This window comes from Cydia splendana, chromosome 21, assembly GCF_910591565.1.
Source record: "Cydia splendana chromosome 21, ilCydSple1.2, whole genome shotgun sequence".
NCBI lineage: Eukaryota > Metazoa > Arthropoda > Insecta > Lepidoptera > Tortricidae > Cydia > Cydia splendana.
In genome coordinates this window covers 12,634,869-12,657,472 of record NC_085980.1, presented here as the reverse complement: position 1 = coordinate 12,657,472, position 22,604 = coordinate 12,634,869, and the positions used below count along the sequence as shown (strand labels likewise).

The 22,604-nt window shown below is 38.5% G+C and overlaps 2 protein-coding genes across 3 annotated transcripts in view; both read right to left on the bottom strand.

Moving 5' to 3' along the window:
• Positions 1 to 424: 424 nt before the first annotated feature.
• Positions 425 to 5,008, bottom strand: LOC134801346 (cytosolic beta-glucosidase-like). Its single transcript, XM_063773887.1, has 6 exons — positions 5,004 to 5,008; positions 4,764 to 4,873; positions 3,870 to 4,540; positions 3,291 to 3,593; positions 1,537 to 1,784; positions 425 to 615 (listed from the first exon to the last, which is right to left on the bottom strand). Exons 1-6 carry the CDS (start codon positions 5,006 to 5,008, stop codon positions 456 to 458), a joined length of 1,497 nt encoding a protein of 498 aa, XP_063629957.1. The 3' UTR covers positions 425 to 455.
• Positions 5,009 to 10,768: 5,760 nt separating this feature from the next.
• The window catches only part of LOC134801012 (cGMP-specific 3',5'-cyclic phosphodiesterase-like), a 195,549-nt gene continuing 183,713 nt past the window's right edge, over positions 10,769 to 22,604 (bottom strand). Inside the window, exons 5-18 of one of the 2 annotated variants that reach the window (XR_010145621.1) lie at positions 21,079 to 21,197; positions 19,930 to 20,195; positions 19,333 to 19,509; positions 18,171 to 18,347; positions 17,358 to 17,483; positions 16,620 to 16,737; positions 16,095 to 16,186; positions 15,397 to 15,720; positions 14,686 to 14,839; positions 14,191 to 14,350; positions 13,503 to 13,723; positions 13,008 to 13,182; positions 12,093 to 12,255; positions 10,769 to 10,919 (exon numbers count right to left, since the gene is read on the bottom strand). Coding sequence is in view for 1 of the 2 variants with exons in the window: in XM_063773511.1 (XP_063629581.1) it covers positions 12,110 to 12,245; positions 13,008 to 13,182; positions 13,503 to 13,723; positions 14,191 to 14,350; positions 14,686 to 14,839; positions 15,397 to 15,720; positions 16,095 to 16,186; positions 16,620 to 16,737; positions 17,358 to 17,483; positions 18,171 to 18,347; positions 19,333 to 19,509; positions 19,930 to 20,195; positions 21,079 to 21,197 (2,245 nt within the window). In the remaining variant the exon portion in view is untranslated. The remainder of the gene's footprint in view (positions 10,920 to 12,092; positions 12,256 to 13,007; positions 13,183 to 13,502; positions 13,724 to 14,190; positions 14,351 to 14,685; positions 14,840 to 15,396; positions 15,721 to 16,094; positions 16,187 to 16,619; positions 16,738 to 17,357; positions 17,484 to 18,170; positions 18,348 to 19,332; positions 19,510 to 19,929; positions 20,196 to 21,078; positions 21,198 to 22,604) is intronic. The other variant, XM_063773511.1, reaches the window with a different exon arrangement.

Sequence of the window (22,604 nt, the reverse complement as noted above, 5' to 3'; positions counted from 1 at the left end):
AAACGCGTAACTTTTCAGGATTGCCATAAAACAAACCTAACCTAACCTATCTATAGAATAACCTTACGAAAATCCGGTTTCAGTTTTATGACTAACGATAATATGACAAACAATACATTATGACTTAAAACTTTATGGGAAACAAAGGGACCCCAACGTTGCGCCGAGCAGCAGCCAGAGTTGATTAGACGCCGACGCTCAGAAGACGCTAGCGTGGGATCTCTCTTTGACTTGTAGGGTTGTAGGGGGCCACCCCACACTAGCGTCTCCCGAGCGACGGCGTCTAGTCAAATCTACTCTACGCAACGTTGGCGCAACTCGACATCATTTTCAATACCGCTGACTAGCCGCCAACGCTCAAAAGACGTTAGTGTAACGTGGCCCTAAAACATTAATAAAACTAAATGGGATTGCAATAATAGATAACTAGTACATAAGTTTCTTATACAATGAATTCACGTATTTATAAAACATGTGTCTCCGTAAGGGTTCGGATTATAACCAAAGTCGATGGTGCCACTGCGTATGATCTCCTTGTAGACCAGAGCGGACTTCCTCGCGGTCCGCTTTCTGCTTGGGTCAATGAAGTCGACTTGGTATAGTCCGAATCTGTACCTGAAAATATTGAGCAAGGATAACTATTCTACGTTATAATATTCAAACTGAATCTGAAAAGTCCAGACTCTAGGTTTGCCAAAAAGCAACGGAACGCAGCATACTGGTGTTTCTAACACGTGGGCAGGGCACGTGTGCCGAATGCACCCGGAGCGCTGGACCAAACTAGCTACAGACGGAGATGGCGGGACGACCTTGACACATTTTGTAAAGAGTGGCGGGAGTGTGCATCGGATAGGACCGAATGGCGGGAAAGAGGGAAGGTCTTTGCCCAGCAGTGGGACACTCCTATAGGCTAATAAAAAAAAATCTACGTAATGCCCGTTGCACACGAGGGCAGAGGAGTGGGGCAGAACAGTAGGCAGCACAGTACTGCTACAATCTGAACGCACACGCTGAGACAGCAGCAGCAGTACTGTTGTAGCAGTACTGTGCTGCCTACCATTCTGCCCCACTGCTCTGCCCTCGTGTGCAACGGGCATTAGAATGGGTCGGACTAGCTTGTATGCTGCATAGCTCAACAATCAATAACCCTTTGAACGCTATGCTTTTGTTAGTTTAACGCGCCATTGTAAACCTTTCATTGCATGGATGTTTATATTACAAGGTAATCACTAATCATGATCGTAGTCCTTGTCGACGTTTTTGTTTATAAACTGACCGGCGACTTCGAACGCCTTAGCGCTGTCTAGGAACCAACTGCGCAACTTGGTAAGGGTGCTTACTGGGCATTGCGGCCTAAATAAGCACATGCACACTATGGGGAAACGTGACATGGGGCGGTGCAGACTCTGTATGGAGGTAGAGGAGACGCCCTTGCACATCCTCATCGTGAACCATGTCGGAATGATGTTGGGCTGTAACCGTACCTACCCGTCAGTTGTCGTCTTTGCTGGTCAAAGGTAACATGGTTAGACTTACTTTTGTAGTCCACTCGCCCATTCCAAACCGTCAACCAACGACCAAAAGAAGTACCCTTGACAGTTAGACCCATTAGCCTTCGCGTCCAACACCGCTTTCAAATACGCCCTCAAATAATGAGCTTTCTTCTCGTCGTTGAGATCTTCAGCAGGCGTCGTGGGGAACCCGTTTTCAGTGATGTAGACCACGGGATTGTGATACGTGTCTTTTAGATACATTAGTAAGGAGTAGAGGCCTGGTGCATATTCCTGTAATGGGTAACGTTTTAATTATATGGGGTTTTTTTAGACCAGATAAATTTAACAATTCTTTTTTCTTATACCTAGGTACCTATGTATTGGGGATGGGGTGGGAGGAGGCTACCCAAGCTGCCCAGGACTGGAGTCAGTGGAAGAAAAAGATTCGAGTCCTACACCCCAGCAGGGGGTAACAGGATGGAAAGAAGAAGTATTTACCTACTCTATTTTATGTTTGTGATATAGAGCTCTCCCTTGTTAGACACCGTACAAAACTTTGTTCACGGTGCTCTTATTTTTTTAGTGGTTTGGGTTTATGTAGTGTAGTTCCGTCATTTTCGTTTGCCATATGAAGGAAAGAAGTGCAATATGAATAAATAAATAAATAAATAAATACTAGTGGCTCTGTGAGCTGTAGACCTCGCGAGCAGAGCTTTAAATAACATGGTACTAAGAGCTTTAAATATAGTAAATTAAAAAAAAAACAATACGAAATGTATGTGTAAAAAAATACAAAAAGTTATAATAATATCCCAGCATACAATTACTGGGGATCGAACCCAGACCCTCTGTGTAAACAGAAAAAGCGAACGTTTACAAACTGAGCCAAATAGTTCTTAGATGGGTTGACGAAATTTAGCTACTCCTTCTCAAATTAAAATTAGTTAAAATTAAATATCTCCATACCTTCGAAACCAGCGAAATAATTTTTCTGAATTTTTGGCCATTTAATTTATAATATAAACATATCTCAAAAAGAAAACACTCGTATGGTACCGATACCACTATTTGTTTAGGCGCGAGCTATCACAACTCCGCCATTTAAAAAAAAATCAAAAAACCGGACGGACAAAAAAAAATTATTTAGACATAGAATCCAGTCACAAAATTTCACGAGATTCGGTTAAGAATTACGACCTGTAGAGGAGAACATCCGGACATACAAAAGCAAAATGCTCCAGTCGAAACGTAGACCTTCGCTACGCTCCGGTCAATTATAGGGACATTCTTACACAAATTGACTAAGTCCCACGGTAAGCTCAAGAAGGCTTGTGTTGTGGGTACTCAGACAACGATATATCTTATACAAATACTTAAATACATAGAAAACATCCATGACTCGGGAACAAATATCTGTGTTCATCACACAAATAAATGCCCTTACCGGGATTCGAACCCAGGACCATCGGCTTCACAGGCAGGGTCACTACCCACTAGGCCAGACCGGTCGTCAAACCGACCGACCGGTCGGCTGTGATGAATGTTTGGGCAAATCCCAAACTCAGTGGATGCTGATAGTTCTTTAAGTGACCGCTAGGGGTAGGTATATAACTTACAATTGTCCATACAAAACGTTTACGCTGTCGTTAGCAAGTACGGTATTAGTCAATTAATGTAAGCGTAAAAACCAAGAAATTAACTAAATTGTAACGACGAATTTAGCATGGTGTAGAGAAGATCCTTTTCAATAATTTGAAACTAATGCTGATTGCAAGAATTGTGAAAAGTACTGCTTACCCTCATACGCGTAAAGGCACTTTGCGGCCACGATGGATCTTGAAAAGTACCCAATCCCGTGTCATCAAGAAACGAGGGTGTCTCATACATCCCTCTCACTGACGCATTTCTGTAAACGTATAAACTGTAGTAATGATTGATACCGACGAAGTCAGCTGTTCCATTAATGTAGGCCTTCTCTTTGGCTGTGAGGGCTTGGAGGCGAGATGTGGTATAGCATTGCCGTCTGCTTGCAGCGGCTATGCGGTTGACCAGTCTTTCAGGGTAATCGCCTTTGAATATCGGGTCCATATATTGTCCGACCTGCAAGGAGGAACTTGGTAAGATTTTTACATTATTGAATTTGAATTAACCTTTTGACTGTCAAGGACGTCTATACACGCGCATGGAAAGCCCTGACATCAGCGCCATGTGTGATGTATCATATGCATGTCAAGAGGTACCTATAACGGACAAATAACTCAGAAAATAGTTACGGTAATTTTATTATTGCTATATTCCTACCTTATTTAATTATTTTAAATGCATGGAATTATCGCTTGCTAAGCATCTGTAACATTTATTTAGGTAGATACTTACGTTAAAAGCCAAATAGTCTTTAACGGCCTCCAAGTCATCCTTTGAATCGCTGGCCGCTATAGGCCACTCCGCATCCAAGGACAACCCCACTTTTCCCCCTTGAATTTTCCTGAATTCAATATCATAAATGTGATATGCTTTAGCATGAGCTAGAAGCAAATTCCTTCCACATTCATAAAACCCTACTCCTGGGGATTTCTTCAACGGAGGATGAATACCATATTCGTAGATAAAAGAGCAGTGTATAGATGGCTCGTTCACTGTGATCCAATTCTTGACTTTGTCCCCAAAAGCATTAAAAACTATTCTAGCGTATTCGCCGAATCTATCTGTAGTAGTTTCATTTAACCAGCCTCCATTATTGCTGAAAGTTATTGGCAAATCCCAATGATACAAGGTCACTAAAGGCAGTATATTATTAGCTAGCAGTAAATCGATAAGTCTACTATAATAGGCTATGCCATGAGGGTTTATAAAGTTAGTAGTGCCGTCAGGGAGAATTCTAGTCCATGATATTGAGAATCTGTATGCTTTTGCACCTAATTCTTTCAATATTTCCACGTCCCGTTCGTAAAGGTGATAAGAATCGGCTGCGATATCGCCATTGGTGATATCTTGTACTATATCTGGTTGCTTGTGAAGGTAGTGGTCCCAAACTGACTCGCCTTTTCCTGTAGACACAGAAAAAGATTGCTGGTGCGGTACAGTAGGTACAACTGTCACAAGACAAGATAAGTAATACCTATCTTATAACGAGTATGTGAGACGCTAGACGTGCTGGTGTTATTCTTTACGAGAACTTTAAAGAAGGATTGTTAAAACAAAGGAGCAAATGACTTCCTCTGGATTCCTTTTTTCATAGTTCTACAAATAAATAACCAAGAAAGTACCTACCATCGGCATTCCAGCCTCCTTCGATCTGATAAGCAGATGTTGCAGCCCCAAGTAAGAAGTTCTCAGGAATCTTGTTCACGCCGACGTTGCTGTTGACTTGCGTAATGGCGCTGCAATAATAGGAAAAAAACTGACCACAAGTTACTTATTGTTCCAGGATAATTAATTACGTACCATACTGAAATTAAATTTTTAGTGTAAGTTATCGATCGATCGATATCGAAAAAAATCGACCCTGACCTCATTTTGTGCTGTACCTACCTCTATTGAAATTTGGGACATTTGTTACACCTTTCTTATTTTTTATGGGAACAGAAAAGTAAAATTTCAGTACGTATTGATGGCGAATTTATGACTGATAACTTGATCATTTTTGAAGCTCCTAAATAGACTAAAAATTTTGCATTTTTTGGGCTTAGCATTTAAATAAAGATGTACTTACCATAGTGTTAAAACAAGTGGCACCAACATCATAGATATACTTTCACTCACAAGAGTATTATTGAGCCCTAATTTATTTACAAATTCACACATGTATCCGCACACATTTGGTTCCATCAACCAACTGTTTAATAAATTATCCATATCTCATTATCTGAAGAGAATACACAAATTGACGTAGGTAATTAACAAAAGGTTTCTAAATAGGCGTATCTGTAATGAGTTTAAAATGATGTATGCATTTAATTAAGTAGTTTGATTTATCTATACATTAACTTTTAAAATTGGTACTAAAATAGGTTTAACACTTTGCAAGATACAAGCCCCAATAATAAAAAATATTAAATAGGTACATAATTATTATTCTTTAAACTGTCAATGTATGTTTTATATTTCATTAAAGACCATTTAAAATCGAAGTTTAGAAGTAGATAAGTTAATAAACAAGACCAAGTGCGGGTAGTTTGAAAAACTCACGGAGCTAGAAAATCTTGATGTCAAATTTAGATTGCATGTGGAATAAAATCCTGAAACCATCGTCACGATTGAAATAACAATGTTTTTTTTAAATTTCAATTGCTTCCCGCACTTTTCTACGCGGCAATCGGTATAGAAATTTATTTTAACACATTCGACACCGCGTACCCGACTCTCGGGCACTCGTAAACTTTACTCAGATGCCGGCATACCCGCTAGTCGAGCAAGAGCTATAAACCTACACGCGACGCCGAAGTGCCCGACAGGCGGGCAAGCATTGCATCTTCACTACCTCAGGGCTGCCACTGCCACTAACAGAAAAAATTGTAAGTCTTCTGATTATTATGTGGTCGAAAAGTTGGTACAGCTGATTATTATATTTTATTACTTCACTTTGTATTTTTATTTACTTTACCTAATGCGATTACAAAATAAAAATTCTTATTAGTTGGTTACGTGAAATTGCATACACGGGTATGTATCAATAGGAGTTAGACTTTTCGTAAATCGTACAACCTAATTTGTGTTTACGAATATTTAGTAAGTATAGGTATTCATGAGTACTCATAGGATGATTTTTGTGAAACAAAATTCGGAGAAAAATAAACCAAGAAATTCAACTAAGTACCTAACAACATTCTAACTTCTAAGCGGCAGTTCTCAGAAAAAGACAATATGTCAGTCATCATAAAACAGCACTGCACTGCAACTGCGTAGAAGCAAAACGTAACAAGTAGCTTTGAATAGTTACGATAATTAGTACGTTCGTACACATACAATAAAGTCGCAATTTCTTTGACAAAAGAATGTAGTTACTGTGATCATACACTTAACCCTGGAGATGTTGTTTACCATCCCTTATCTATTTGAAGTTTGCGACCCGGGTTTTTTTTCAACCCGGTCTCGGTGTAAAATTGCAATCGGAGCCATTCCGTAATGGTTTGTGATGTGCAATATTAATTAATGTTGATGATTTGGCTTTGTGTGATTTTATTCATTTCCTACTGCCCCACTGAATGCATTGTGATAATTGATAAAACGGGGAGCCTAAACAGATGAGACAGCAGATTTAATTTTATCCACGTACTTATACGAAAGTTACTTGGCACAGCCCTGAGCGTCCGCCGCTTGCCCGACTAGCGGGTTCGCGGCGTGCGGCATTGAGTTGCACGTCGTTGCCCGACTAGCGAGTACTGTCGGTTTCTGGGGTATTGTTTGAAATTTTGCCTGGTTGCGAAAGTGTTAAAGGTACTCTAAAACACACACTGCGATAATTTCTGCTGTTTATTATCTATTAGGTACTTTTATTAGGTATTAGGTCTCGAGTAGAATATCAGCCCGCTAACAGATCTAAACGAACATACGGACGGAAGGTTTATCCGTTTCCGTAATTCGTTTGTCACTCTTAGAATAAGAGACCCAAAAACATTTCCATAATTTTTATAAAGAAAAAACCTACTGTATATAAAATATTGCATGAATTCTATAGTAATTTAAATTGTATTTTTTCTTATTTACTCGTAGGTACCTAATTCATGTTAATTACAAGATGTAATGTTTTGCAAAGATGTGTTTGTTGCCGGTCCTATATTGGATTATCCTCCTCCAATTAAGGGGGGATTTAAATCTTCAATCTTTAAATTGGGGGTGTAGGGTTGGAGCCGGTGTAGCTTTATTTGACGTTCATAAGCGCATTGTAATATGCCTACTTGAATACTAAACTATCTTTATCTTTATTAGTTATTTCATAATATGACAATTATTTCTAGACGTCACACGTTTACGATACACGGCAGGACATTGCCACGTATATGGACGTCCTAGGCGATCAAAGGGTTGAAGTAATGGCAGCTTAATGTTGACAATTTAACCAGATTGGGCAATTTTTTTCGTCTGGACTGGCTTTTAGAGTAGGTATTGTTGTTCTGTTAGTAGGTACCTACATATCAGTCGTCTTGGGATAATGAAAATGCGACGTATGTTCACAATACGTTTAATTCGTGTACACATTCAGTATTTTCATAACTTTAGTAAAAGAAACAAATTCATGTAGTGTCTGGAAGATTTCAACAAATTATTTCTTCTGAACAATCTTTTACACTCCGTACCTACATAAATCGGATGGATAACGCAATAAAACATTATATGAAATTAATTTGTATGTTATTATCGCAATTTGATATCACTTAACTTTAACAACAACATAATTGTTGTAATGTTACATTTTCATTTATGTGAAAAAAATAATGATATATATATAAGTAGGTAATTTATAGGTTAATACATTTACATTTAAAAGGTTAAAGGGTACTTTGACAAAATATAAACAAAAAAATATATTTTCAATTGTCTACGGTATTTTTTTTTTTACAAATAAATAACATTATTATAAATAATATTTTTGGTAACATAACGTTTTTAAATTAAAATGGAACTTCGTTGCTGTGCCTTTCACAGAAATGTTGAAGATCTGTAAAAAATAGAACTTTAAAAGTCAAAACAGAGTACTTATCATAATAATTTTGTTTCCATTTAAAAGTTTAAGACACATTTATCTAATATTAAAACGTTTATTTAATCATAACTCGTATCATTCGATCTATTACAATAAAAATTCAAAAATGTAATTCTTATTAATATTATTCACAGGTACTTAGAGAAGAACTTTTAATATTATATACGTAGTATAGTTTGAATATAATATTAATTGTTATTCTTATGAATATAGGAAGGTAGGTATGTGTAATTGCTTATTTCACGTTTGAATGATGTGCTGTCACATTATTTCATATTAATGTGTTTTATATGAATGAAATGGAGGCAAACAAAAAAAAAGTACAATCTTGCTGAAAAAATATTATTATACATTGCTAGATATAAAGTCACTAATAACTGCAGTACCTATCTAAAGGGAAAAGAGTCGTCATATTCAGTGATATCCTAGCAGTCAACGTACGGTACAATATTTAACTGTGCTATAGTCTGTATCTTTAGGTATTTAAATAAAAGTAAACAAACAATTTGTACATTTTCGGGTAGTTATAACATTTATAGGTTAACCGACAAATTACAAAACCGCCTGAGTCAGTCACTGAACGACCTGACTTTAACCTACATTATTTGATCGTGTAATGTTTTCATCTACCCTCAACTGAGGGTAGATTATGTTTACTTTTGTTTAAATACCTAATGATACAGAGTATAGGCTACGGATTTCAAATGGTTCTATCCTATCCACCATAAAAATATAAATATTGCACATGGTAGCTTCATAAGCAAATGGACGTAATAATGTTCCTCGGAAAACGAAACATCGACTAGCATCATAATACTTTCAGCTTCAAACAAATACTAATGTCAACAGCAATAAACTAATGTCTTATTTGAAAAATAATTGATCGAAGTCGCAATAATTATTCTCGTAAAAATCTCTTATAATCTATTAGTTAATATTTTATTCTAAAACATCCGATACATCACGGTATCAGGCCAAGATACGAATATTCTATTTTAAAAGTTTTCAAGTTGCATACTTTTGAGATATTTCCATTTTTTTGCACATACCACGTGTCCCAAAATTCAACGATAAGCTGGCACCAGAAGATGGACCTGCTCATGACTACTCGAGGAAAAATAAAAAATATATATATATCTCAATTTATTATAGAATTACAAGAAAAAATTAAAATCGACACCCCTACAATTCCTTCCAATTCCCTATGTCTACAATTTTTTTTTATTATGTTTCCTCGAGTAGTCATGAGCAGGTCCATCTTCTGGTGCCAGCTTATCGTTGAATTTTGGGACACGTTGTATAAACACGTTTTCTTGAAAATTGTATTACCCAGAAAAAAAAAACTTTTTTTTTATACAGTGACTTAAATTAGATTTTTTTAATTGTATGTTGTGTGTGGTGCACATTGATGACAGGTTTACATGTACTTTAAAAATTCTAGGAGCTTTTTTACTGTCAAGATTGAATTAGAGTAAGATTGAGAAAAAAAATTGTATAAAAAATGGAAATCGCTCATGTAGACAAAGTTTATATACAATAAATTACCAAGACCTCTAAGTTTTAGATTGCTACAACGTTTGACACAACCTACAGCACGAAGTTTTAAAATAGAATTTCGCGAAGTAATGCTAGATCACAGTCTATGTAAATAATACATCAATAAGATAAACATTTATCTATTCGATTTACAAGAAACACGAACACCAAAATGGTGTTGCTACACTATTACTTCTCTAAGGCATTTATTCGAAAGTTGCCGTAGTTAAAAAGTAATAAGTCAAGATTTAATCAAATAATTTATTAAATAAAAAGTATAATTGAAATCTATCTAGAATTAACTAAATGAACGACACGCCTGTCATATAACGTATAACGCATGCTTATTGACATGTTAACTTTTAACTGTCATCGTGCGCGTCTATAGACGTCGGCGGCAGTCAATGGGTTAAGAAAATAATTTTCGACTTGTGACATTATGTAAATTGTCACTTAATAAATAAAATGGTATTTATTCGTATAGTAATTATAATAAATTATAAATAATCAAGGCAATTATGCCTAAGTTTTTTGTTAAAATATTTTTGGTAAGCGCTGAAACTTGGTAACTGAAATACATCAAATTAAAACTATAAGAATCAACAAACTAAATACTTAATCCACAATCTCAAATATTATTCACTAAAAGTAGCACTGTTCAAGTAGACGAAATCTCTAAGACATGAAATATCCTTTCACAGCTATTCTAATATTTTATAACAGGTTTTCAAGTAGATAGGTTACTTCAGCTGAACCAAATAATCCAGTCGTATCATATATTCTCATTTCAATTGCTAATTACTACTAACTAGGTAATTGGTAAAAGACGCATTATTTTATAAAACAATTGCACAACTTTTATAAAACAGGAATAACCGCAATTTCGAACTCAGTAGCGTCTTCCTATAAGAATACACTATTAGTAGTAGAAATGTACAGAATTGCATCTAAACGACATTTCGTCGTAACTGGAGCGCAGTCGAGTATCCAGGGGTTATTACATCTATCCTTTCCAAGACACTGAGAGGGACAGTATCTCTGTATCTCTTAAGAGCAAGGTAGCAGAAAGTGTAGCAGAAAGGATAGGTGTAAATAATAAGTATAATAACCCCTTATCGGTATCAGTTCAATCGATCGATTTGGACGGCTTCACTCGATCCGGCTTCTCGGTGCTACTCTGACTGCTCCTGTTGACAACAAAATAAAAAGGATACATTACAAGACAAAAAATTTTCAGCACAGTCATGTTTTAGAAGTTTCGTGTGTTAACTTGTGTAGTTAACAGCGCCATCTATGTGACCTCTTACATACTTTATCGAGCCTAGAATCCCTAGATGGCTTATTGATTTACGTAAAGGTACCTATGTACTTAGTTCCCTATACAGAGCAGAGGTGGCGCTGTAATTAGTTATTATTATTTTAGGCTAGCGAATTTGTAATGTACTCATGACACTTTCCGAATATACACCGTAAGAAGCACACACTGGTTTGTCTCCATCTCCCCTCAAGATCCTACGACCTCCGCCCACGTGCCGCCACGTGGTTAACCATTAGTTTTAACTTGACTTATTGAATAAGATAAAAAGCTTTTATTTCGGACAAGATATCCATATTACAACAACACAAACAATAAAGGTGTAGATTAACAATAAATTAAGATTATTTTTTTACATTAGGTACATTAAAATAAAAATAAAAGTTTTGTTTGCTCCGGCTCTTGAACCGGCTATTGGGTCTTGATTTGATAAGTTAACTTACTTAACTTACCAGTTAAAACTTAAACATCCCAACATATGGCACAGACGCCCTGTATGTTTAATCTTGTTAGTCTGCTCCAGCTCTTCTTGCACCGGTGGCTGGCTCTTTATAATATTTGTAGGGATCGATATGACAGACTTACCAGTTAAAACTTAAACGTCACAACATGTGGCACATACGCCCTGTATGTTTAATCTTGATAGTCTGCTCCGGCTCTTCTGGCACCGGCGGCTGGCTCTACGGTATCTTTATAATATTAGTAGGGACTGATATGACAGACTTACCAGTTAAAACTTAAACACCACAATCACAACATATGGCACAGACACAGACGGCCTTTATGTTTAGTCGTGCTTGTCTGGTCTGGCTCTTCTTGCACAGGAGGCTGGCTCTCCGATCTCTTTATACTTGACTTCTCCCGGTTGCAGCTGATTGATAATATATGTAGGGATTGACGTAGCAGACTTACAAGTTAAAACTTAAACGTCACAACATATGGCACAAACGCCCTTTATGTTTACTCTTGCTAGTCTGCTACGGCTCTTTTTGCACCGGTAGCTGGCTCTTTAAAATATTTGTAGGGATTGATATGACAGACTTACCAGTTAAAACTCAAACGTCACAACATATGGCACAGGCGGCCTTTATGTTTAATCTTGCTAGTCTGCTCCGGCTCTTCTGGCACCGGCGGCTGGCTCTCCGGCCTCTTTATGCTTGACCTCTCCTCCCGGTAGCTGGGTGCCGCGTACATTGATCTGCAAGAGACTTTGGTTTCACTTTGATTTTACAACTGTTTGAGGTAAGTCAATAACTGAAAATATCAAACAAAATCTGGGATTACGGTCAATGACAATTGAGGGACTGATTCTCGACACTAAGCAGTGAACTTTGAAATTACGTAATCAATAGGGATGTTTCCTGTATTTAAAATAAATTATTTCACACCATGCACGAAATAAAGCATCAATTTCTGTTTAATAAATCCCTAAAGAAAAAGAAAAAGAAAAAGAAGATGAATCCCTAAAGAAGAAGGTAGTTGATTCCTATGTGTAATCTTATATCAACCTGCAATACCTGCATGTACTATCTTACGCAAATAAATAAACTATGTATTAATAACTATAACTTGACGTCATTGTTCTGTATTTTATAGAGATTCGGTTAATTCGATTAAGCAGTCAACTACCCTATTGCCTATGTTATAAGTACTGACGATTTCAGTATAAAATATACCTAATATAATACATGTTTCTCTTTTGTAGGTAATAAATAGACAATTTATAAAAATTTGACAAAGGCGCTGTTATTTTATAATTTGGTCTCCCTTTTTATATAAAAATGTTTAAAATACATCGAATGGTATTTGAATATTTGATAAATAAATAAAATGTATAAAACTGACTTTTACAACTACAACTATTAGAATATATAGTCTGTCGAGTCATTTCCTTCAGTTGAAAAATGTAGGCGCGAAGGGTAACCGTCCCATAGAAAAAATAACTGTGTAATATACTAACCTAGTAAGTTTGCTCCTTGCTGACCTAGATGTAAAGTTCCCACTCTTCCCCCTTCTTAGCGAGTGGAAAGGAGTCTTTATAGGCTTGACCAGAGCCATGGACGTTTCGGCAGCGGTCTTAGCACAGTTTAACGTAGTCACTGTAAATTCCACGTCTTTGATTGGCTCACTGGAGGCTGTAAAAATAATTGTGATATAATTTTCCCAAATTAAACGTAGTGGAATGACAATACACTGTATAAACACGTTGGAGGCTCTCCGGTGTGTCAACAAAATCACTACACCTTATAAAACAAAGTCCCCCGCCGCGTCTGTCTGTTTGTATGTATGTAAGCAATAAACTCGAAAACTACTAAACGGATTTTCATGCGGTTTTCACCTATCAATAGAGTGATTCTTGAGCGAAGCCGGGGCGGGTTAATTAAAAACTATGTAAATTTGGTTTTATTTATAAAATTCTGTAACAATGAATAAATAATAATTAGAAATAACCTACCAGTAAACTCCTCAATAGGCTTATCAATAGTGTCATGGTCGATCCACGTGAGCCCCATCTCCACCTTCTCCGCCAGGTCCTGCCATCGGTTCCGGTTGTCCAGGGTGCCTGAGTACAGGGGCTGGATCCAGGGGAACGTGTCTGAGAGCACCCTGTATAGTGGCAGGCAGATCATGTCGATGAACCCTACTTGCATTTGGGGCAGCTCGTCTTTTTTTTCTCTGTAAAATAAAGTTTCCTTTAAATTGGGAGATTTAAAATTTACTCTCCAAAATACATCAGGGAAGGGTAAAAAGAGAATAATTGAAGAATCCATTGCCTCAAGCGAGACTCGGGTGTATTAAGTAACAACCTCTACCTCTCAAGAAGACACCGAGACTCGAACTCGCGACTCCAGAGTATCAGACATCCGCTCTTTCAATTTAGCCAAAAAACATACACAAAGAACACACAAAGTAGATACAAAGTAGGGAATGTAAACCGGTTTTTATTTGTATGAAATTTCGGTTAATAACCGGTTTTTCCATTCAATTAAAAACCAGTTGTAAATGTATGCGTTGGCCGAGCGGTCATCACCGACTCAAAACCGATAAGTAAGTATGTCTGCGTGTGTCACGAAGTCACAGCTCCGTCTGCGACGTTCGTGTCTGTGTGTTTCATGTAGGTAGATTTGTAGAAGGTCAAGTACCTATCCATCATAGCTATGGGCTGCTGGTTGAGCTGTAACTTCTCCAAGTCCCCCTGGTCGAAGAACTCGTCAGCGACCAGCTTGGCGACCTTATGCTGCACCTCCCAAGGCTTGGCGATGGCTGACACGTCGCAGGCTGTCATCATCATGCCGCATAATACTGTGAAATTAATTAGGTAAATAACAATCGTCAGTTTTGCTCCAAGACCACGGACCGTCCGGCCGATATCTGTCGCGATTCGCGCGCGGTTCGTATTAGCCGTCAGGCAGAAACCTGAACGAGAACTGTTAGTGTGTGGCCTTTTGCGATTAACTGACAGGCTGATATCGTCCGGCGGACTGGTAATCAGCCCTTTAGTGCATTTCTCAACATGTCACATGTCAAACAAAAGCGACGTAGCGACGCAACGCAACACCGGTTATATTAGGTTATGGGTCAAATTCAAATACCGGTTTTTCGATACCGGCAATCACGAGTTTGAAACCGGTACCTACACTCTTTCTTCTCCTGGCTCTGCCAGTCGAACTCCCCATTGTCGACCAGCTCTAGGAACTTGGACTTCTTCTTGAAATACATCGCCAGGTCTGTTGAAAGTATGGCCGTTTCTACCACTCGCATTACGTCTTTATAATCGCACGGGGAGAGAGCCTGAAATTGAAAGATTAATATTTTAAATACAGATTGTAGTTTTTAAAACTCAACTCTATCTCTGAGATTTCTTGAGGCACAGTTAAAATTCTTCAAACAAGGAGTTTAAAGACTTCTAAAAGCTTCAAAGCGCACGTGACACCTGTAGTGGCTGTATGGCTGTAGGCTTCGATAAGCTGCGGTAACCGCTTTCTATCAGGCGGGCCGTATGTTTGCTTGCCACTGACTTGATATAGAAAGACCCTAAATCACTCATGACTATTACGTAAACAGGAGAATTAACATTGATATTTCTCTATTATTAAGCATTTGTTTTTAATTAGGCTTAAACTTAATAGGCTACGGTGACTGCTTAACATCAGGCGGGCCGTTTGCTTGTTTGCCACCGACGTAATATAAAAAACTCAATAAATTATAAAAACCGGTTTTTGTACCGATTTGTGAAGTTTACCGGTTTCGATTTTAGCTAGTAAAGTAAAATTTAGGCTAGTTTACTTCTATAAGTTGAAAGAAGTTGATAAGTTATATCGCGGCAAACGCGCAAAAAGAAAACTTACCTGAAATATATTATTGCTTTCACTGTTCAAAATCATGACGCACTGGTCGAAATGGTGGTGCTCCATAGTCGATGTCGAATACAAAACCGCCAGAGGACTTTCTGTCTTCGTTTGAAATGCGTTATTCGTCCCTCGATGATCCAGGTCATGACATAGGCAAGCTACTAGTAAGCCTAGGATTTCTAGGTCCGACATGAATCGCTCCATCTTGCCTGTCTTTAGCATCGCGAACATAGTTTGTGCTACGTTTAAGGCGTGTCGCCAGTTGTGATACTTTACCGGTCTATAGTTCTTTTTGACGCTTAGTATCCAACGACATAAGACCTGAAAAAATATCATCATAACAATGAATGCACCAGAAAGTAACACTGGAAAAAAAATATTACTTTCCGAATTTATATTTTTATTGCTGTAAAATGTAATTCGTAAAGGTTGTAGGTACTTGCTGGTAGGTATTGTAATAGCTTCAAATATAAATGCTTGACAAGGCTTGAAAACATCCTGATTATTTGGATGTACAGTTAGCAGCAGAAGTTGATAAATGGGCGAGGTGTTCAAAATTACCTTGACATTGGCACGCTCTCATTCTCTTAACAATAAAGTCGCGTCAAGATAATTTTGAACATCTGTGCCGCTTAGCATCTTCTGCTGCTGACTGAAGCTAGTGTAGCTAAAGTATAGTATTTTTTTGTGCTTACGTCATAAGGTATGTGGAACTTCTCAACCAAGTTACACTGTAGGAACATTCTGAGCGTTGCTCTGCAAGTATCTTCGTCAGAAAGGTCGAAGTCTGAAAATTAAGAAAAGGGGACGTTAAAACACAATATGTTTCACATTGGATTCGGATCAACATGCCGCTCCGCCCGTGTACGAGTGAGACATCGCCATATACACACGTGGATCTGCATCACTGTGATAACCTAGTATAATGGAAGGATTCACCGTAAAGGATGACTCACGTTAGACTCCGTGTCCGGGCCGGAGCTTCCGGCACATAGTTTTCTATAGAAAGCATCACGTGATCGCCTGTCATGTCATAGAAAAGTAAGCGCCGGAAACTCCGGCCCGGACACGGCCCGGTCTAACGTGAGTCATCCTTAATCGGGTAAGCTTCAGTAGGTCAGCTGGTAAAACATTAACCCGCTGTCTCAGAGACACGAGTTCCATTCTCGCCCAGACATTTTTATCTTGATTTAAAACTGTAAGTCAAGTGAAATTCTCACCATGGAACTGAAAGCTGTAAAGATTGTAGGTTTCGGCAGTGGGTATGATCTCTTGACAAAGCTTGTTGGTGTCTTCTGCTGAGGCTGTAGCGTGGTAAGACAGGCACTCTAACGCCACCTGGAACATAATCATTGTTATCAATAAACAGGTATTACAATACCGGTTAATCTATGACGTAATAACCGGTTACATAATTTAACTGGGCATACCGGATTGGCGATTGCCTACTGTATAAGACTCCACCGGGTCTTTACCCTTTTGCCTACGGTCAAAAATCGCTGTATTTTATAAGACGCCGGGACAAGAGGAGTCAGGAGATTTTCAAGACTGACAAAATGACGTTACGCCTAGCGTGTGTGGCGTGTCATTGTGAACCTTGTCACAATGCAGCTAGGTTGATATTTGCAAGGCTCGGAACCAGTTTTTTTAAATCCCAAAATAGCCCAATATTTTTAATTATTTTATGGTCTTTACGTGGGACTGAATCATTTATTTAGGTAACAACATCGTATTATTAGATTGTCCCATTAAAATGAATTAATAAACCACAGAACGAAAAAGAACGTAGTAATACCGGTATTTTTTGTATGAAGAAAAAACCGGTTCCGAGCCTTGGATATTGGGTTGTAGCACTTGTAGCCGCGCGCGTCTGTTGACGTCTTTGGTGGACTTGGGGACAGAACAGTTGAATTTTTGGGTTCTAAAACCCAATGCAATAAACCGTAGCATAAGCTTACCTTTTGTTTAGCCATCAGCTTGCAAGCGTTTTCATACATCTGCGTGTTGTGGATGCCCAGACCGCAAAAGATGGCGAATGCTTCGAATATCGATATATCGCCGTCGGTGAATTGACAACCGTTTTCCTGAAACATATAAATTAAAAAGTCAATCTTAACGACTGGTAACCAGCTGGTAACTAACTTAGAAATTAGGCGCTTATCATTTTGTGGCGGTCTCTTTTATAAGTTTCCCGATTTCTTAAAGACTGGATCGAATTGGAGATTTATGTTTTTATGTATCTCCTATCCATATCCGCGTAGCCAACATGCCAATCGCTTACGCTCCGTAGCGATCGAAAAGCAACTGTCACTGTCGCACTAATATGGAAGAGTGATAGAGAGACATAATGCTTTTTGTTGTCCAAGCGATAGCGATTGTAACCTTGGCTAGGCGGGCAGGTCAGGATCATGGCGATATTAAGGGAAGTTTTCAAATATTTTAGGCACACTGCCTATAATATTTGAAGACTTGAAGAAGATAAGTTTGGGCTGCTTGTAATTAATTCTGGGTGTCTTTACCTATAGCAATTCGTGCATTTTTCCTCCAATCAGATACCCCGAAGATGTTTCTAACCTCTCATATCTTACAGATAAGCTGTGCCACACCAATAACGTCTTTATCAGCCTTAATAATATCAGCCTTCGCTTCGTTATTCACAGAGTCTTGTAGCTCGATACCGTAGGTACTCTTTCCTCCAGTCTTATACCTCGGAGATGTTTAGAGCTATTTTGGTTTGATCCACTTGTAACATTTGCTACAACTTCACATACCTTATTGATTAGCTGTGCTACGCCAATAACGTCTTTATTAGCGTTAACGATGGGCATGCAGAGCATCGTCCTGACATCCTTCGCGTCGTCATTCGTTGGGTCTTGTAACTCGACACCGTGCTCTTTCCTCCAATCTGATACCTCAGAGATGTTTAAGGCTTTATTGGATTGAGCCACCTGCAAACGAAATTTGAATATCGTATCATTTAGTATACATTATACTTAGGTACCGATTGCTGGTTATCGGGGTTCTGGAAAGACTTCTTGTGAGACTTTCTTGTAGAAAAGTATGCTTATTCAGACAGAAGGATATATTTAAGGGGCTACCCGAGGTTTTCATCGATTTTTGACAAGTTTCGTATCGTATCTCCTTTTTTTGCACTACACATATAATTATAAGGCAAACGGTTATCGGTTCTTCAATCATTTATCTTCGTTTTGGTCTACCGGATTTTGAAAGAAATGAATACAGGTGTATTCGGGTATTACCGAATGTCGGATAATTCCGAAATTCAGATGAAAATCACCCTTAATTCCATCATAATAAAAGTCTCTTTCGGAATTATCCGACAGTTTTCGACATTCGGAATTACCCGAGTAAACCTTACTTATTTTTTTATGATTTTTTTCAACATTGTCTAAAAACACTTTTTTCGTATCTAGTTTGCTGTGAAGGACCTTACATGTACGAAATCTACATATTTGGGTTCGTTTATGACGTCTCGAGAAACGTGTCTAGGTTTTAATTTTAAACTAATTAACACAAAAGTTATGGCCAGAAAACCAGTTTTTTAGCCTTAAATTGTTCAACTTTAATGCCAAATATCTCGAAGACAATGAACTTTTAAGTAAATATGGGATACTATATTGCTCAAAGCCGTTGCTGTTAATATGATAACCTACAAAAAACATTAGAAGACTAAGGGATTCAGATCGAAGGTCATTGGCGTGGGGGAGCCCCTTAAGTCATGTCACTGACATTACTGTAGAGACTGACTACGTATAGTGTACATGAAGGCAATACAAGAGGTATTGTAATAATTTATAAATCTACTCCTTAGATACACAGCTCCCCTATGATATGACGCACTTCGAGAGCGTTAAGCGTGGGTAATTGTGTCATAAAAGAATAGTTTCGAAGAGGTGTATATCAAGTTCTTACCGCTAAAGCAATGCAGGCTAATGTAGACTGGTAGTCGTGTCTTGGTGTTAATGTGGTTCTGGACTGCTTGGCTCCAAGTTCGAAGAGTGTGTGGAACCTGGTGGGCGCTGGTGGGGGAAGAGCGAGGGTCGTGGAGCGCTCGCCGCCTGGCCTTTGGACTATGCGCTCCAAATGACTCTGAAAATGAAGTAGATATTTGTTTAAAATCGTTTTTTTTTTTGTGGAATGAGTGTAACTTGTTAGTTAGGCAGGTACATACAATGAAAAACTCTTCAACAGGCTTTTTCTTAGATCTCAGATTAAGGAAAATTCGTTATTGCAAGTTACTTTCAGTCTTTTTCTATTCTCTTGGTCTTGTTCTGCCCTCATCCAACGGTTTCATATCTTGACCAGTACTTATATCATAGTCGCATTTTTATCACTTGTCATGCAATGCGTCACTTTCGCACTTACATATTTGTTAGAACGTGACAGACATGGTGACAAATTACAAAGAGCCGACCATATTAGCCCTACAGATTATTGGTCTACCTTTTACCAGGGCCTCATAGCAGATTCTCCATTGTAATATGAAAATCAAATGACCAAAACACTCACAGATTCACAATGATCCGTATCCAAAATGAAGACAGCGCACCGATCACACTTCAGCAAATCCCTCGCTTCCGTCATAATCTTCGTCACTAAACACTCCAAGTTGCTTTGCTCCTCAAATATGCTCCTAGCCAGGGCCAGGAGTATCTGGTTCCTCTTGTACTCGAGGACCGAGGACTCAAAGAGCTGGGCGTTCTGGATGCCGATGCCGCAGAAGGTGAGGTAGCGGCGGAAGACTTCAACGTCGCGGGGGGAAAATTCTTTGGAGCCTGGAATGTTTAAATTAAACATCAGTCGGGACCTGTCCATCTAAGGGGAAAGTGAGAATAATTTAGAGTACAAGTATGGCGGATTACACCTATACCACGCGCCACGGGAACGTACCCATACAACGTAACTCGTTCACTTTCCTCTAAATACTCGAATGGTCACAGAGGAGAGGGGAGCTTAGATTTTAAGAATATCGATCGATCGTCAATATCCTCTAAAGGTAATGTCGCGTTTAAACTGTTGTGAGACATACTAACATTGTATAATTTTACGGTTTAGACTCACTTGTTTTTAGTCACTCGCGCGACGACGACCGTGTATCGCGTACTGATACACGGCCGTCGTGAACGCTGCTCGCACTGTTAGTGCTTGAGAAAGGAGACCTAGGCTCTCCGAAACATGTCGCGCGAGTGACTAAAAACAAGTGAGTCTAAACCGTAAAATTATTCAAAGTAATGTCGCGTGTTTTCGAGCGATATTAAAATAGAAGCGCTGGTGGCCTAGTGGTAAGAGCGCGTGACTTTCAATCCCTAGGTCGGGGGTTCAAACCTCGGCTCGTATAAATGAGTTTTTCGGAATTCATGTACGAAATATCATTCGATATTTACCAGTTGCTTTTCGGTGAAGGAAAACATCTTGAGGAAACCCGACTAATCCCAATAAGGCCTAGTCTTCCCTCTGTAAAAACTAGTCAAATCATGGGATTAGTTGTCAAGCCGACCCTAGGTTCCCATGAGCCGTGGCAAAATGGCGGGATAACGCGAGGAAGAAGAAGATTAAAATATGGCGCTCGTCTTGTTAAATTGCTTTTTTAACTTACAGGTGGCAACACGGTTCTGCTGCTATTTTTGCTAGCTGCTGATAGTTAATTAGTTTACTTACCATCAGTTTTGTTAATAATTTGAGCGACGCCAACAACCCCTCCCTCGTAGTTGCAGATTGGCATACAAAGGATGAGCTCAGTCTTGTAACCGGTGCGGGCGTCTATTTCACTGTTGAACCTGGAAATTCAATATTATATTCTTAATATTTGTTTCTATGGCTATGGATGGTTGGCAGTCCTCAACTGTGCGTTTCTCCATAAACTTCCTGCCTTGCACAGCTATCTAAACTGTGGAATGAACTGTCGCCTGTGGTATTCCCGGAGCGATACGACCTTCAAACCTTCAAGAAAAGAGCGTACTCCCATCTTTAAGGCTGGCAACGCACTTACAACCCCTCTGGTGTCGGTAGCTCAGTTGGTAGTGCGGCGGGCTGGTATCCCGGAATGGCGAGTTCAAGTTCGCCCGAGACAATGAGTTTTCTCACTTTTCGTTTATATTTAATCAATATACCTACCTATTGTTCAAGGAGAAAACACCATACGGCATTAAATAAAGGATTTAATACATAAAACACGGAAAACAGGCATAGCTTCAGGTAAATGACACTCTGACGCCGTAATGGCGGGCGATCCTTGTTCCTGTGATGTCCCTGGGAACCCCACAGTGATGTGGCGTATTGTCTGAACATTTCCCCGCACGCCCGCTATTCTGACGCCAAAAGGGATATGAGGTCATGTGAGGTAAGAGAGACATATAAGAAACAGAAACAGAATGAGGATTCCCTACTAGGGCTACTAGTGTTTCTTTTGCCCCAGTGTTTCTCGTACAGTCGACGTCAAAAATATGTTTACATTTTTCGCCGTATTACAAAGGAGTAACTTGCAAAGGTGTAAACATATTTTTGACGACCCATTTAATATAATTGTAGCCGCCGCGTTGTGCGCGTAAATCATCATCATCATCTGCAGTCAGGTATGGCAGAAAATCTTATTAACTTTAAAGGGTCTAGCCGCATTCCTATAGTGAAACTGCCCCTCGCTGAAATGTATAGCTTTCTTTGGTGCGTTTGTTTGTTTTATATTAAGATGTCGTTTTACCAAATTTCAAGCTCAGAATCCTCTTGGTTTTGCTAAAAATTAAAAAAAAAAGAAAAAAGTTTTTATTTTTTTATAGCTAAACTTATGGTTCGATTTCATTCAAATTTAGATATTTTAGACACGCAATAGTAATTCATTTATAAAAAAAAAATTAAGGTTCTAACTTGTTTACAAGTGCCAAAAATTTTTTTTTTAATTTTTTTATAATTTTTTTTTGTTACTTAAAAGAGGGTGACAACCTCAATTTTTAGTTATTTAGTGCACAATATAACATTGCGCAAAATATATTTTTTCCGAAAAAATCCATTTGTGGCATCAAGGTAAAAATATCTTACATTTGCATACAGGCCGTCCGTCTTACGACCATTAGTAGGTATTTACATACATGCCGCATAAAAGACAAGTTCATACTTTAAGATATGGGTATAGGCACAGAGATAGTTGAGATATTATGTTATTTTGTTGTACGTAGATTTCATTCTTGTTT